Here is a 16602-nt window from a genome sequence, read left to right as displayed (position 1 = left end):
ATAGAGGGGAAGATTTGCTTCCCTTGATCCGCTGGTAACACTCCTACCAATGCAGCCCAGGATGCCGTTAGCCTTCTTGGCACCCAGGGCACACTGCTGATTCATATTGAGCTTTTTGTCCCGTCACCTCTAGGTCCTTTTCTGCAGATCTGCTGCCCAGCCACTCAGCTCCCAGCCTGTCCTGGTGCATGGGATTGCTCCATCCTAAGTGCAGGACTTTGCACTTGTCCTTGTTGAACCTCATGAGATTTCTTTTGGTCCAATCCTCCAATCTGTCTGGGTCACTCTGATCCTAGCCCTACCCTCCAGCATGTCTACTGCTCCCCACAGCTTGATGTCATCTGCAGACTTGCTGAAGGTGCACTGCATCCCATCTTCCAGATCGTTGATGAAGACATTGAACAAAACCGGTCCCAGGACTGACCCCTGGGGCGCTCCACTTGATACCAGCTGCCAACCAGACACTGAGCCATTGATGACTACTCTAAGCCCAATGCTCCAGCCAGTTTTCTATCCACCCTACAGTCCATTCATCCAGTCCGTACTTCCTTAGCTTGCCTGGGAGACTGCTGTGGAGACTGTATCAAAAGCCTTGCTAAAATCAAGGTACACTGCAACCACTGGTCTCCCTGCATCCCCAGAGCCAGTCATCTCATCATCAATCAGGTTGGTCAGGCATAACTTGTCCCTGGCGAATCCATGCCGACTGTTCCTAATCACCTTCTCCTCAAGTGCTTACAAAGGGATTCCTTGAGGATCTGCTCCATGATTTTTTCAGGGACTGAGGTGAGGCTGACTGGTCTGGAGTTCCCTGGATCTTCCTCCTTCCCCTTCTTAAATATGGTATTGTCAGTAGTAAATTTGTAAGTAGTTAAGAGCTGGTTAAGGGTAAACAAAACGATTGTCTAGCACTGAGAACCAGACTTAGAAATTCATTTTATGCTTTTATTCAGGGTGTTTTTCTAAGTAGCAGAAAAGCACTTCTGTAACCAATTTGCAAACTTCTTAAGCAAGGGGTTTGGACAATGTGAAGCGTGTATTTCAAGGTCTTCAGATGCAGAGATGTCTTCAGGGTTGTTACAGGTGATTATAACATTTGGGTATTATAGAAAACCAAGAGTGGCAGTCACTGGTGCTGTTGTAAATGCTTCAGATCAGACAGCAGAAGTTTTATCCACTTTGAGAAGCTGTGAGTCAAGATGAGCTCCAGTGAACCCTTTAGATTGACCCCTTATAAACTACAGTTATTTTAGACAAATTTCACACCGCCTCTGAATAATAGCTAAAAGCTCTTAGCAGCTAAGCTATTCATCCTACTGTTTCTTAGTGATAAGTGAAGTTTAGAGAAGAACATTTGGAAATTAATGGATTGGTTAAAATGGAAACTGGAAAAAAAAAAATCACTGTGTTTGGGATGCAGGCCTTAATAAAAGGGTGGGACCTTAAAACTTGGATCCCACAGGCTCCTGCCTGAAGTCGTTGCTGCAAGAAGAGTGGGGCTAAGAGGTAAATGATAAAAAAGCTTCTTCCCAAAGCTTCAAATGAAGTTTCTATTTACTTTAGCAAGCACTGGGGTTGACACTTCAGGAAGGAGGAGGTTCGGACGCAGCAGTGCTTTGGAACCATTTCTTCACAATATCATGTGCAAACACTGACGGTCTTCCTAGTCGATGCTGGTGAAGCAGATCTGGCTGCCAGATGCTCCATAAAATATGCAAAAGAGCCAGGGCTTCAATGATAGAGGTCTGAGCGCAGAAGTAACTGAATAATGCTCTTGTGAGAGAGCAATGTAGGGGCAAATTTGCCAGTGTTGAGAGTTTGTACCTCCCCAGGAAGATTTTTGGCAACCTACTGTAAATAGAGTTCAACAACATGCCAGCATCCAGGCTCAGGCATTTCACACCAAAATCTGATGCTCTTCCAGATCCTGTCTGATGATCACCCAGCCCCAGAACAGAGCTCTCACACTAGGCCATGGAGGCCTCAGAACAAGAGTGGACAAACCCAAATTGAAACTATTGAGTTTGGCCTGAACAGCGCCCTGTCCGGCTCCATGAACATACTGGCCCAAATGCAAAGTTATAACGAGTCAGCTGGACACGCAACATTGCTCTCCCTTGGCTTTCCTAACCAGTCTTGCAGGTTACAGATGCCTAAGAAAAATTGTCATATCCTCACTTTATGATGGTCTTATTGTAACTATAATGGGGAACCGAGTTTCAAAGTCAACCTTTACGGGTGCCAATCCTATACTGGTTTGATTCTTTACATTACAGGTAGCAATAGAGGTTAAAAAAACAAACAAAAAAAAAAGCCTGTGGGATATGCTCCCAAGGCTGCAGCCCCTAGGAAGAGGAGACAAGTTTTGATTCCAAGAAGACTTCATCAGTTTTATGCCTATGCTCGTCCGTGTGGTTTTCTGAACAACCTGTAACTTCCAGACAACTCCCAGCAGAGCCAAGACTTTATTTAAATTATTGAAACCCATTTGCCCGAAGAAAGCGAGTAGTGCTTTTGCAATCTATACTTCAGTGAGGCTGCCCCCAAGCCAACAAGGACATTTCTTAACAGATGTGGAAAAGAAAAAGCACAATTTAAAAGGCTGTGTGTATAGGGAGGGAGGCAGGGAGGGAGGGAGAGAGGGATTGTTTGAGCAATCTTTATGCACTGTTAAGGTGATATATTTGTTTCCTTCCTAGAGGTAGGACAGACAATAAAGCTAACAGCATATCTAAGACTAAAGCTGCCAAGCTACAAAACTCTACAAATAAGGTGAAAACCTGTAGCTCTCTCCACCTCCAAAAGAGGAGTTCACTTCACTTGCCAGCGAAGTGAGAAGTGGGTACAACAAACAGCAGAGAGATTGCTAACTGTTCTGGCACCTCACCTTAAATTGTTTTGGTAAAGAAAATGCATTTGTCCTAGTCTACAAGTTTTTTTAGGAGGGTGACCGAGTCCAAGATGCAGACAGCCGTTAAGTCTTAAACCAGCAGCTTAACAAAGCATTGTCTGCAGAGTGCGCAGAAGCAGACAAGGGAAAATGCAATTTCCAACCAGTGCTAAAGTCCAAATAATAGGGGATAATCTGGCGGTCAAATTAACTCAGCTCACTCATTTCATAAGTCATGCTGTAGCATATATCACCGTGATGCCACTCAAACGGTTCTGCTTAGTCCACATATTATTTTACAGCAGCTATTTCCAGAAAGGCTCATTTGCAAACTTGAAGAGTATAGGGCTGCTGCTAGAAGCAATTTTGTACGTACATACAAGCCCGTTCCTTACTCTATTGTTATTGTGAACTGCTGGAATTGAGGCAGATCCCACTACACGGCTGCGCACAGGAGTTAAGTTTTATGCCCATCAAGGCCATGTACTCAGACCCTGGTCATGGGATCTGCAGCTGAAAGACCACCATTAGGAAGGGTGAGTGACTATTTTGAGGATGGGAAGGTGCCCTGCACACAACATCCTATACATAGTGGGAGCAAGGGCACAATGGACTGAGAAAATATATATATATTTTTTTATAGGTATTATGTAACTGTTCACTAGGTTACTTTATTTATTAACTTGGTGTATTCAGGTAGGTCTAAATGAATGGGCTACCGGGGTTATTGACCAGAGCAGGAAAATAAAGAATGATCCAGACAGAGCAGCGGTTATCAACCTTTGCAGACTCAAGGCACCCTTCAGAACATGCCAGCTCCTAACCTGCATTCATTTTTTTAATAGTCAAGCAATTCTTTTGTTGCAAAGAACTCAGAGCACAACGGGTCCAAACGCTTTGAATACAATGATGAATTCCTACTTGAAATCTCTAGGTTTATTTTATGAATTATGTTTGCACACCTAACAGTGCTAACATTGTACAGCACCAGTGGCACCCCTGAAAGGATCTCAAGGCACCCCAGGATGTCGTGGTACCACGGCTGAGCATTACTGAGAGTCATCTTCAGGGTATACTGCTTCCATGGAGCTCAGGGAACAGTGGATGGCTCCACCTAGGCTAGATTGGAGTCCTCTTCACAGGGATAAGATTAATCCAATGAGACCTGAAACCTCAAAGACCCCCCGCAAAAGGAAAAGGGCTGGGGAAGAAACCAAGGGAGGCCGACAAGCAGGGAAGACTCTCGTGGAGACCGAGGGGAGCTTGCTGCAAGCTCTGAGGTTGGTTCCTTCTAACTTAGAAATGAGGAAATAAGTCTTGGCTATGAACAGAGAGGTTAAGCTCAGGTAAGGAACAGGCATGTAACTCTCTCTCTGGCTCCTGGGCTCGAGTGCTCTGTACCAGTAGCTGAAATAGCTGCAGAGGATACACAGGAGCTGCGTGAACTGTTGAATGATGTTCTAGGAGGCTGAAGACCCGAAGCCAGACAGCACTTGATCAAAACCTAGCAAAGGACAGGAGTGCAACTAGGTACCCAACTGTGACACGATATTTCAGCTGTGTCCACAACTGAAATGCTTATGTGATGTCTCGATGGGGAGTTGTGAGGGCCATATGAGAAAGCCTGGCAAGTTGCATGATGTACATGTATGCAAGCAGGTGGGCCAAACATCCCAGCCAGGGATATACTGTTGTCAGCCTTACCTGTGGGTATTTCATCACCACCTGGAGGGACCAACCTGCAGACAGGCCCTTGCTAGTCTGGGGCCGACTCAAAGCTCCAAAGAACATCTTTACTGGTGTGACACTGCTCAGAACCAGAGCAGTTGCCAACAATTGTATCGGAGAAGTTTTAAAGTCTTTAAAATGTCTTCAGGAGCTTCTAGCCTGAACTGAGAACCAGGAGGTTCATGTTTTTTGGGTTCCACCTTGCTGCGCGAGGCACGGTGGTATGGGAACGGGAGGGAGGAGAACTGGAGACGTCTAGCTGCCAACCTGCCCCCTGTGTCCTTGTCTGAGCGTGCATGGTGACACAGAGCAGACGTACTGCCCACGTGGACACTGCTACTCAAAAAATAATAATAGTAGTCTGGTCTCACGCACACAAAGCACCGAGACCTCCAACCAGGATCCCTACTGACACACATTCCAAAAACGAACTGCTTCCAATTATAACATTAATGCCTGGCTGTGTATCGTCAGGGCCCTCCTCTTCGTATTGTTCAAGCCCTGTAAATTAACTACAAGACTCAAGAATTCAAGCCCAACCCTGCATATCCCAGCTCCTTCACATCTTTGAATTGTGTGGGAGCTACTAACACTTGCCGTTTTTAGAAGAGTACTGAGAAGAGTTTTTCCATGGAGTGCACTGCTCTGCTTGACAATGCAGCCAAGATGCATACATTTTTCTTTCTCCTGCATTTAAATCTCCTTAACAGATTAACAAATCAACTCTCCTTGCACTTCCTTCTTTTATACTCCTCATAAAGTAGACTTGTGAGAAATGATAGCCAAAGTCAGCTGATTAATCATTCCAACATTGTCTTCAGCAGACAAGCTCCATTAAGAGCCATTTGGCCAGTCACTTGTGGATCCAATACAATTTGTGCCTCGTGCTATGCTATGGGGTATAGTAAACACACTAGAGGGGTAGGGAGCAAATTCAGGAGGATTTGGATAGACTGGGGAAGCGGGTGGATCAGAATAAGATGGAATTGGACAGGGATAAGTGCAAGGTGCTGCACCTGGGGAGAAAGAAGCACCAATACACTTAGAGACTGGCAAGTACCACGCTAAGTAGCACAGCAGTGGAAAGGGATCTCAGAGTCATCGTTGATGCAAAAATGAACACGAGTCGCCAATGTGATGAGGTAATAAGTAAGGCTAGCCACACTCTTGCCTGCAGTAGTAGGTGCATCACGAGCAGGTCCAGGGAGGTGATGCTTCCCCTCAATGCAGCACTGGTCAGGCTGCAGTTGGAGTACTGCGTCCAGTTTTAGGCACCGCACTTCAAGAGGGATGTGGACAACCTGGAAAGGGTTCAGAGGAGGGCTACACATACGGTTGAGGGCCTACAGGTAAGACCCTATGAAGACAGATTGAGAGACCTGAATTTCTTCAGCCTCCGCAAGAGAAGGCTGAGAGGTGATCCTGAAGGGTTGCCAAAATCTGGGATGGGCTTCCAAGGGAGGTGGTGCTCTCCCTTACCTTGGAGATGTTTAAAAGGAGACTAGAGAAGCACCTGGCTGGGGTTACCTGATCCCAGTGCTCTTTCCTGCCCAAAGCAGGGGATCAGACTCGATGATCTAATAGGTCCCTTTCGACCCTAGACATCTATGAAATCAAATCTATACACAAATCTGCATGCATACTAGCTCTTATATCTTTGTCACCCAAAAAGCTCGCGACTACAACTGGCCTGGAAGCTGTTCCCACCCTCCAAGAAAAATCTCCATGAAAATGGATTTTTAGTCTGCTGATTTCTGCAACAGAAACCCCAAAGCTTTAGTTTTCAAAACGTGACAGTGGGAAGTGAAAGATGAAAATAACAGTCATAAAAGCATGTACATACATACACCAGCAATAAAAACAACCTGAATATCAGGTGGGTTCTGGAACAGAAGCCCCAAAATTTTAGATTTCTAATTTTGTAAAAAATTGAAGTCTTGAGGGGAAAAAAAAAAAAAAAACAACATTTAGCTGGAAAGCTATTTTCTGTCGAAAAACAATCCAACAGTATAAAAACTCAATTTTTGTGCGTACATATACCGAGAGGGGGTGTGTGTGAAAACAATGGCAATAAAATTACGTACCTATGTATGCTAACAGTGTAAGAAATCCTGACTCTCAAAGTAATGGCACAACGGTTTATTATACAAGTTTCTGCCTTTTACTAGACCTTGTTTCGACTTTAAGAAACCGCTTAGCTCTCATCTTTGGTATTTTTAAATACAGACCCAAGACTATATAATCCAAGGCTAAAAGGTTATAGATATATAAACCAAGACTGAAACATTCTGACAAAGGTGGTCTTGGATTACATCAAATATATATAAAATGATTATCTCTCACGTACACAATACTTGAAAATACTCCCATCGCTGAACTGAAGACCTTCTTAGCCTCCACTCCACTCAAAACAACCTATTCAAATCCTGGCTTCATGCAAAATCCAAACTGCCTAGGGTTAGCTGCTAAAGTAGAAACGTAGGTGCTCACACACATTAATGGGGAACACAATACAAGAATCCAAAGAGACTAGACTGCATCATCCAAAAGACTGTCGACATCCTTAACTTCAGCATCCAACTAAAAAATTTCTCTTTGGACTGACAAACAGCTCCAGAGAAGTTTCCCATGGACAATAAATAACTTCTTAACTGACCACATAATCCAAGGACAGCTTGAGAAACTATCCTAAATTCTTATTCCTGTTTTCAAAGAAAAATAAGAGATGGGAAGAAGAGATAGCGAGTTGGTGAACTAGGCTACAAATCTATCTTCTTGCCAATGCAAAATAGCTCCCTGTAATATTTAAGTCCTCCACAGACCCCTTAAGGAGATCGCTTTATACACTCTATTATTAATCTGCCTGGAAATATTCCCTTAAGAGCTCCCTTTGTTTAGCAACTCTACACGAATGCCCTTTCGCCTTTCGTGGGAGCTAGCTTTGGGTTGCTCTCAGCAGTGGTCTGATCAGCCGCAAGCGCTGCTGTGACCTTTGGGTCAGAAACTGGGATAGTGGTGTGTCGGGATATTTGATTTTGGCTTAATTTCTTCCTTTAAGAAGGGTGAAACTGGACAAGCCTGAGCTCTGCTTATAAAATTAGCACATTTTTCAGGAAGCAATTCCTACTCTGAAGTGTCTGTCTTGCTTGTGTCTCCTACCGTTCTATATACAGGAAATTATTTGACTTGAGTCCATAAACTCTAGCTTATAAAGATGACTTCCTTTTCTTTTTTTTGTTTTTGTTTTTAGCGTGATGGTCACCTGCTTTCCCTGTCCAGCTTATAAACCACTTAACCCCTCATTTATACTTTTTATCTTGCACCTGCCAATGCAGCTCTTTTCCTGACCTTGAGAAAGCACCTGTATATATATTCATCAAAAATCAGGGGGTGCAGTCCTTTGTTGGGAAAGGAGCCATCTGAGTTTCTACTCCCTTTAAATCACCTTATTTGTATTTGTTGCATCTCTGGCTGCACTTTTGTCAAAATACAAAAAGTCTTTTGCCTAGCACAACCCAGGAGATCGCTAAAAATACAAGTGGACTCAGGCAGTAAATAGTTCCCCATCACCATCGCAAATAGGTGGGAGGTTGGGGGTGGCAGCTGGAGGTTGCTCACCGAGGTAGTTTCAGCAACTACACAGTAAAATTGTTGCGGCTGAAAGTGAAGGATGAGCCACAGATGCGTGGCTATAATGGGTAGTTCCCAGACAACCATCACCCCAGAAGCTGATTAGTACTAAATTAAACACAGTATATATAATCAGGCTCGCTCTCCCTTGAAATGTATGTACAGAACCTAGCACATCTAGCCTCTAAAACATCATCTTTGCCCAAGCCCATTTCCCCTCCCCACTCCAATCCAGGGAGTAACCAATTACCTTTGGACAGGTGATCTCAGTCTGCTGGATCATGATAAGTGCAGATGCAATCAGAGCTCCTTGACGCACGTAATTCACGGGATCATTTGTCATTGGCTCGAGCAAATTAATTGCTTCCTAAAAACAAAAACAACACCCCCCCTCCATGTTAACCTTATTTACTTTTCAAACACCAGGCTTGCTGCAAGTTTATTAAATTAGAGCCATAAACTATAGTTTACTTTATTATCTACGTTTTGTCCGCCGTTAATATCGGAGTAAACACAGGAGAGATTTGCTTTCATTCAAGGATCAAAAAGTTATGAAAGGAATTTAACTGCTGAACAAAGGCTAGTGTCAGAATTACAGAAAAGTGTTGCAGCTGTAAACAAGAATGCAAGATGTATTTTGCAGGTTAGAATTCCTGACATCTTCTCTCAGTCTTTAATAAAGATTTCTTCCACCGATTATATATACACTGCTTGCCCTTCTATGAGTGGAGATTGCTAAGGGGTATCTTCAGAACTTACAACTGCTTCTTCAGATTTGATGGTTTACCGTCAGAAACCTTCCTGGCCAGGTCATGTGCAAAGCTAATAGATGTATTGAAAAGAATGCATTTCTAAAGCACTTATCAACAAGCATCATCCAGACACTGACTATGGATTGTGAAAAGTCGCAAAAGCTATCCAGGAGAGAGAGTCTATTGTAATGCATGTTGGTGATGGATACAAAGGGCTCTTGTTCCTCTCCAAAGCGAGTGTCAGTATGGTGTGCGAAGGAGTTACTACATCTGAAAATTTACATTTCCAAACAGGGCTCCTCCGGGTTCTGGGGATGTGCATAACCCATCAGAAAAGGGTGTTGTATAGCTGCTTGTACATGCATATGGTCTCCAAATGATACGTCTGCAGAGTGGTATTTATGTGGTGTAGAAATACAGAATGCAGGGGGTTGTGACCAAATGAGATCGTTACTCAGACTCCATCCTGTGGTGGGATACTCAAAGAACTCCCATCCCTTAATCACTATGCTACCACTTTCTAGCAATTAGGATGGAATCTAGCTAGCAATCTGTTGTGCAGGCTTCCACGTTGCCAATACCCCACCACAGACGTAGATATCTAGAAATACATCAGTAGGAGACTCACTGAGAAAGGCAGCTTGATTTGAATCAAAATACTAATAAAACACTAATTCTAGGAGTTACACTGAGAATCAGGCTTACTTTTTGCCACGTGAACTTTCTGTATTGATGTGGTTGCTTTTAAAAGGTTGGGTTGTACCTCCTTGCATATACTGCTTTGTGCCCCATTTGTACGATTGCACGCTTTCAATACTATTTATGGACTGTGTGCAATGGAAGTACTCGTCAGCCTAACAAAAAGCTTAACTTGATTTCCAATCTCCCAACTTAGCGTTTAAAACATGGTGAAAGAAGCCCCAGAAGACGCATTCCAACATAAACAGATGCTTCAGATCTTTACTTGAGAAACAGAGTACAGAACCTCAGCCAGGCAAGTTCTATTATCTTGATCATACAAATTAACTGGAAATAAAACAGACTTGGATTGTAGGACTAAGAACATTTCCATTCAATTAACTTGTCAGATGCCACATGTCAAAGAACATTAGATCTTCAGTGCCATGGCTTCCAGCATGCTTTCTAAGCTAGTAAGCATCACAGGCAAGTTAGCTAAAGGCAAAAAAATAGAGCATGTCACAACCATGTGTACTTCATAATGTGGGTCTCATTGTTCATGCATGTGTATGGTTATCAGAGGATGGAAAAATGGATTACTAGCACCGGCTGGGAAGGAGTTCTGCTGGAGAAAGGGATGGTGCTTAAAAATGCAAATGAAGTTAATGACCTTTAGAGTTCATTATAAAACCTGAGGTCTACTATTTTGGTTGGTTAAAATGTAGTTCCTTTGGAGCAATTAAAAAAAAATGTATTTCCACTCATTATACTAACAAATAGACTTCTCACCTCTTGAAAAGAAAATAATTCTCCAAGTACACTCGGATATTTAAAGCACAGTATATTCAACGAATATTAATTTCAGGCACTTTACTTTGCTAAGTGGCTATCATGTGAATTATGAACAGGCTTGGCAGGATTTGATTCTTATCGATAAACGATTCACCCAGCACTCACAGACTGATGAAAAAAGATTTCCGTCAGTAATCATCAAAATTTACATAAAGGAGACATAAAAAAGAAAAAAAATCCAGGATAGAGGTAAGGAAATTTGAGGCAGGGACACGCACGCATGCACGCAAGAGCTGGAGGCCATGCCAATAAAGCATGCATGTAAAACTTGTTTCACGTGACATTTTTGCACGAATATCTCTCCAGAAAGCAAGACAGCAGAAGGATTCTTGGTGCAGGAGCTGGTGGCTTTTTCTCCTTACCTTGTTTCCAGTCCCAGCACAGCAGATGCCCAGAGCCATTGCTGCCCCATAACGCACGTGTGGGTTGTAGCTCTCGGAGAGCAAAGAAACTACGCTTGGACACTGCTCTGGAGTCCTAGAGGGAGACCAAAGGAAAAGCTTGTGTTATTATATGATTTGAGAATCTGGAGATTGTGTGCCTTGACCACGCCGAAAAGATAAGCCTTCCTTCCACACAATCTGCTCATTCTGCATGTTTCTAATTCAGCTTTTCAACTAGGCTAGAGAAGGACAGGCCACGGACGTGCCTGGGAGAACATCTGGGAAGGTTCCCCAGCAGCAAGCTCCAGCTGAGACAAAAAAGCTACCAGCACCATGTATAGCCAGAGACGCACGGCTCCTACCCTGAACAGATCATTTCTCATGGGTTTTTTTTAAAGGGATTATAGTTCTGGGATGACATACTAGTACAAATGCAGCCCATGCCTTTCTGCAGCTCACCTGAAGCAAGGGGAAGACAAGTTCAGCCTCCATGTACAGTGTCCATCAACAGATACCTCACACAGACCACTTCAAACATGCCACCAACCCTGTAGGCCAGCCCACCACAATAGTGGCATTTCTAACCTGTGGCCAACAGCACCGAGAAGACTCCCATTTTCCCCTGCAGCAGGCTGAGAGCATGAAGTTATCATTGCTGATGCAAACACTACCACAAATATTCAAATATTTCACTTCCCTGGCACACCACACAGCCCTTTAACAGCTGGGGAATCCTCATTTCACTCCTACTTAAAGGTCACATTTTATCACTTAATCCAGTACCTGCCAGGTTCCACATTTCATGAGCAGCAAAGCAGTTTATTTATTTATTTATTTTAAGTAAGCCTCTCAAAGCGATTTCCCTCTGCAGTGGAGGAGACCGCATTCTCGCAACTCAAGTGCGTAACTCAGAAGCGCTACAAACTGCTCTCAGACTTGTCAAGGCTAATCTTTTAAGGTTAGCTGGCTTGGCCACTCTGACAGTAGCAATATATGAATGTGGTTAGCACGTGCATGTGCCTGAAAGAGAGAGAAAGGAAAAGTATGAGGTGCAGTGAATGGACTGAACCGACTACCCAGCTTTTTTCTATAGTGTCAGTCATCATGTTACCTAGGACAAGAGTCTTCCTACACTCCTTTCTGGCCTACTCATCATTAGAGGGGATGGCTGTAACTTTAAGTGAGCTTCAGTCGCCCAAAACTTGTGCTTTACATGTGCATGTATATATGTACCTGTATATACCTGTACCATGCTTGGTCTATAAGGTTCCAATCTATCCTACCCTCCATGCAGTTTTCAGACAAGATTTCCACCATGCTCTGCAGCGATACTCTAGCCCAATTTTACACCGACATGAAGCAAGCTAAAGATGTGAAAACAGAGCGGAGAGCCAGGAATGCTTTAGGTTCAAACTTTGGTTACGACTCACTCAGCAAATTTGGGCCGTTGGTTTTGTTTTTCCACAGCACAGGTCCCCGTCTGGGACAACGGGAATGATCCAGCTCCTCCCAGGTGACGGGCGTTATGAGGAGGATCAGTCAGTGTTCGTATGTAAAGACATGGCAGCCTCTATTGCAGCAGTTCTCAATCTTTTTCAAGTCAGGGTGTCCTCAGCCACTTTTCCAAATGTGGTGGTACCCACCCCCGGTTGAGAACCACTGCCTCCGCTTGCCTCAGTACTTCTCAGCCAGGGGGTTGTCCCACCTTCTCACCTGTATTAGGGTTTTCTGGCAGGAGCAAAGGGGGTAACTAGTTTAGTCTCCTGGGCAAAACTCCCCTGTGCCCCTGTGGGGTGGAAGGAGGTTGGTTTTTACCTGCCCTGGGGGGTCCCTGCACCCAGTTCCTGCAGTTGGGCTGTGCAAAGAGCTGCTCCAGCCCAGCAGGACCCCTCTGATTGATCAGTGTAAAGGGCTCCAAAGCTCAGCATCATCCCTCCAGATGGGCAATGCAGAAGGCTGAGGCCAGAGCATTTGGCTCTTGTACAGCCCTTGCGGATCCGACCGTGTGCTGCTCCCAGAAACAGAGGAGTGCAGGACAGACCCATCTGCCAGGCAATCTTCTTTCAGCAGGAGCATGTGCAGTAAGGGTGCAGAAGGAGCACAGGCTCCAGTTGCGGTTGCTCTCTTTGATCCATCTTTGCAGGAGGCACCCATGTCACAGCCCCCTGGAAGCTGAGAACCGCTGCTCTGGTGTTAAGAGACAGTCTCGTACCACACAGGCATCGGAGAGACGGGGGAGCCACGCAAAGGAAAAAGGATGCTCTAAAATTCAAAGGTTGGCTTCTTATTTAAATATATGTTTCTATTTATATATATTTATGCTTATATATTTATATATAAATATATGCTTATACTTGTATATATTCTTATTTAAATATGTGTGTCACATTTTCCATTTTATACAGGAATGATCATACTCAAATACCTACATCCCTCAGGTGTGCAGAGACATCCAGACCACTTTTCTTCCTACCACTACTCCCAACAGCCCTCCTCCCACATCCAACCGAGTGTCCACGGTTAGTTCAAATGCTGCTGAAGCAGTTCAGCTTGACCACCCCACAGTAAAGGCGGCAATTAGTCAGACAGGGGTAAGATAGTGATGAATTTGGGGAGGCTGAACACTTCCTCCCATCCCCTTCTATCAGTGGCCTATCTCCTTATGAGGCTTCCTCCACGAAATGTCTAGCCAGCAAGGAGTGATGGTCTAGGGCAGCACTTTTATAAGAACAAAAATAGCTTGGGGAGGGGGAAGAGCCAACAAAAAGGGAACGACGCTGAGGTTCAAGAGAAATTCATGGGGAGGGCTGGTAGCTCTGTCGCCTTTAAGATGCAACCGTGACAAGGAATGGAAATAGAGGGGCAGAGGGGAGGATCAGCTAAAAGCAAGCAGCGCTGGCAGTAGGTGCGAGGATGAGCGACTCAGACGTACATAAAATGCCCTGCTGACTGCCTGCTCAAATAACAGCTTGAATGCTGACAGTGCCCTTAAAAAATGAGCTGCTGTGCAGACTGGGAATGACGAGCCTTTTAATAAATGAGTGTAAGCATTTCACCGTGCCGAAGACTCAGGCCAGTGCACAACAACTTAACACCCTGGTGTTTGCTTTACTTCAGCAAGCGCTCGCCAGGCGGCTCGTGCGACAAAGAGCACAGAAACATCTGCTGGCAAAGAAGCTGTAACGTCCCTCGCAGGCACCGACGTCCACGTATGTGACTCATGTTGCGAACCTGGCTTGGGATTGACCACCTGTGAGAAGATCTGGGAAGGTCTTATTTAAAAAAATAAATCAGGATTAAATCTAAGCCAACTGTAAATTTCAGTTGTAAATGGGTTATTTCTAATAATCAAGGAGACTTGCTACGACTGTTTTGAATACTCTTATACACATACTCCATTACTACAGCAGTCAAACAGTCTCATAGGTGGTCTCATGTGCACCCGACTACCAGGGGGCAAAAGAATGGGAGAGAGGCAGGAATGAAGTCTGATGATCTTTTCCAGACACTTGAAACATTCATAGCTAAATGCACCTTTCTAAGTACTGAAAATAAAATAACAACCAAGCAGATGAAAATATTAATCTCTGGTGAAAACAGTCTCTCATCACCTGCATGCATGGTGGAGGCAATGCCTCCCCTCTTTGCAACTACAGATCTCACCCCAGGCTAGCTTCATCAGAGAGCTGACTTCTGAATTGTCTGTGCACATGCACACATCCATCTGGTCTGTCCTGCTCAACACCTGGCTCTTTGGCTTGGAAAAAGCTTGAGATGACTGAAATATGGATGTGCCAATCAACTGCAGAGGCCAAGCCATCTGGGGAACCCCACTTCCTCTATGAATAATCCAGGGTACCCCACAAAAGTCACCCTCATACTTCCTCACCATTTGAAGAATTGAAAAACCCCAGAATCCTAGGACATCGGACATCAGACTGCGACTGGGAGCTATGGTAGGAGACAAAGCCCTGCAAAGCAGCTTTACAAAGGGAGAACATCCTGGTATGAGAGGGGGAAATTAAGCATCAGTGTTTAAGCCGTAACACTCGCTAAGCCCGTTCTGTGGGTAACAGGCTTATAGTATTTGACAAATGACCCCAAGTGGGAAATCTGGAAACAGAGGAGTGCAATAGGTTTGAAGGACAAACCTTCATAAATCATAGATAGACACAGGAGGGATGCCAGACAACCTACTGTTAGCGCAGACTTAGTAAAGGGGCACTTGGAGGGGCTGGATGTGTTCAAAGCAGCGGGCCCGGATGATCTTCACTCAAGGGTGCTGAAGGAATTGGCCCGTGTCATAGCAGAGCTGCTGGCACGGCTGTTCGAGCACTTGTGGTGCTCCGGTCAGGTCCCAGAGGACTGGAAAAGGGCCAGTGTGGTCCCTATTTTCAAGAAGGGGAGGAAGGAGAAATAGGGAAACTATAGGCCAGTTCGTCTCACCTCGATCCTTGGGAAAACTCTGGAAAAAATAACATTAAGGACCACATTTGTGGGAGCCCAGCAGGGGAAATAATGCTGAAAGGAAATCAGCACAGATTCAATGCAGGCAGATCCTGCCTGACTAACCTTGTTTCTTTTTATGACCAGGTCACAAAATGTGTAGACGCAGGAGTTGAGGTAGATGTCATCTACCTAGACTTTAAGAAGGCCTTTGATACGGTATCTCATTCTGTTCTGGTAAATAAACTGAGCGGCGGCGATGTAGATAATTGCACGGTCAGGTGGGTGACAACTTGGCTTAGGGGCTGCACCCAGAGAGTGGTGGTGGACGGGTCGGTATCGACCTGGAAAGATGTGGGCAGCGGGGTCCTGCAAGGCTCGGTCCTTGGACCGGTGCCGTTGAATGTCTTCATCAGTGACTGGGACGAGGGCGTGGAGAGCACCCTGTCCAAGTTTGCATATGATGCCAAATTATGGGCAAAATTAACGCACCAGAGGGTAGGAAACAGATCCAGACGGATCTGGAGAGGTTGGAAAAATGGGCAGAACGAAACAGGATGCAGTTCAACAAAGACAAGCGATGCACCTGGGCAAAAAGACCCACCAACACACTTCCAGGCTGGGGGACGACCTTCTCAGCAGCACAGCAGAAGGGGATCTCAGAGTCATAGCTGACTCCAAGGTGAACATGAGTCGTCAGGGTGACGAAGTGATCACTAAAGCTAACCGTGCTTTATCATGCATTAGCAGGTGCACGACGAACAGGTCCGGGGAGGTGATCCTTCCCCTCTATGCGGCACTGGTCAGGCCATAGTTGCAATACTGCGTCCAGTTTTGGACGCAACACTTCAAGAGGGATGTGGACAATCTCGAGAGGGTTCAGAGGAGGCCGCTCATATGGTCAGAGGCCTGCAGGCAAGGCCCTACAAGGAGAAACTAAGGGACCTGGATCTCTTCAACTTTTGCAGGAGAAGGCTGAGAGGTGATCTTGTGGCCACCTATAATTCATCAGGGGAGGGCAGCAGGGAATAGGAGATGCTTTGTTTACCAGGGCACCCCTGGAGAAACTAGGAACAATGGCCACAAATTGACGGAGAGCAGATTTAGGTTGGACATTAGGAAGAACTTCTTCACAGTGAGGGTTGCTGGGATCTGGAATGGGCTCCAAGGGAGGTGGTGCTCTCCCCTACCCTGGGGTCTTCAAGAGGAGACTGGACAAGCACCTGGCTGGGTCATCTGCCCC

General features: G+C 45.0%; 1 protein-coding gene across 1 annotated transcript in view; it reads right to left on the bottom strand.

Moving 5' to 3' along the window:
• The window catches only part of PSMD1 (proteasome 26S subunit, non-ATPase 1), a gene marked incomplete at its 5' end in the record, with an annotated part of 109770 nt that overhangs the window by 27843 nt on the left and 65325 nt on the right, over positions 1-16602 (bottom strand). Inside the window, 2 exons of the mRNA XM_025202757.1 lie at positions 8499-8615; positions 10893-11007. Coding sequence (XP_025058542.1) covers positions 8499-8615; positions 10893-11007 — 232 coding nt within the window. The remainder of the gene's footprint in view (positions 1-8498; positions 8616-10892; positions 11008-16602) is intronic.

Source organism: Alligator sinensis, unplaced genomic scaffold (assembly GCF_000455745.1).
Source record: "Alligator sinensis unplaced genomic scaffold, ASM45574v1 scaffold301_1, whole genome shotgun sequence".
Lineage (NCBI taxonomy): Eukaryota > Metazoa > Chordata > Crocodylia > Alligatoridae > Alligator > Alligator sinensis.
The sequence above is the reverse complement of the archived record's forward strand: the minus strand, read 5'-3'. Positions and strand labels throughout refer to the sequence as shown.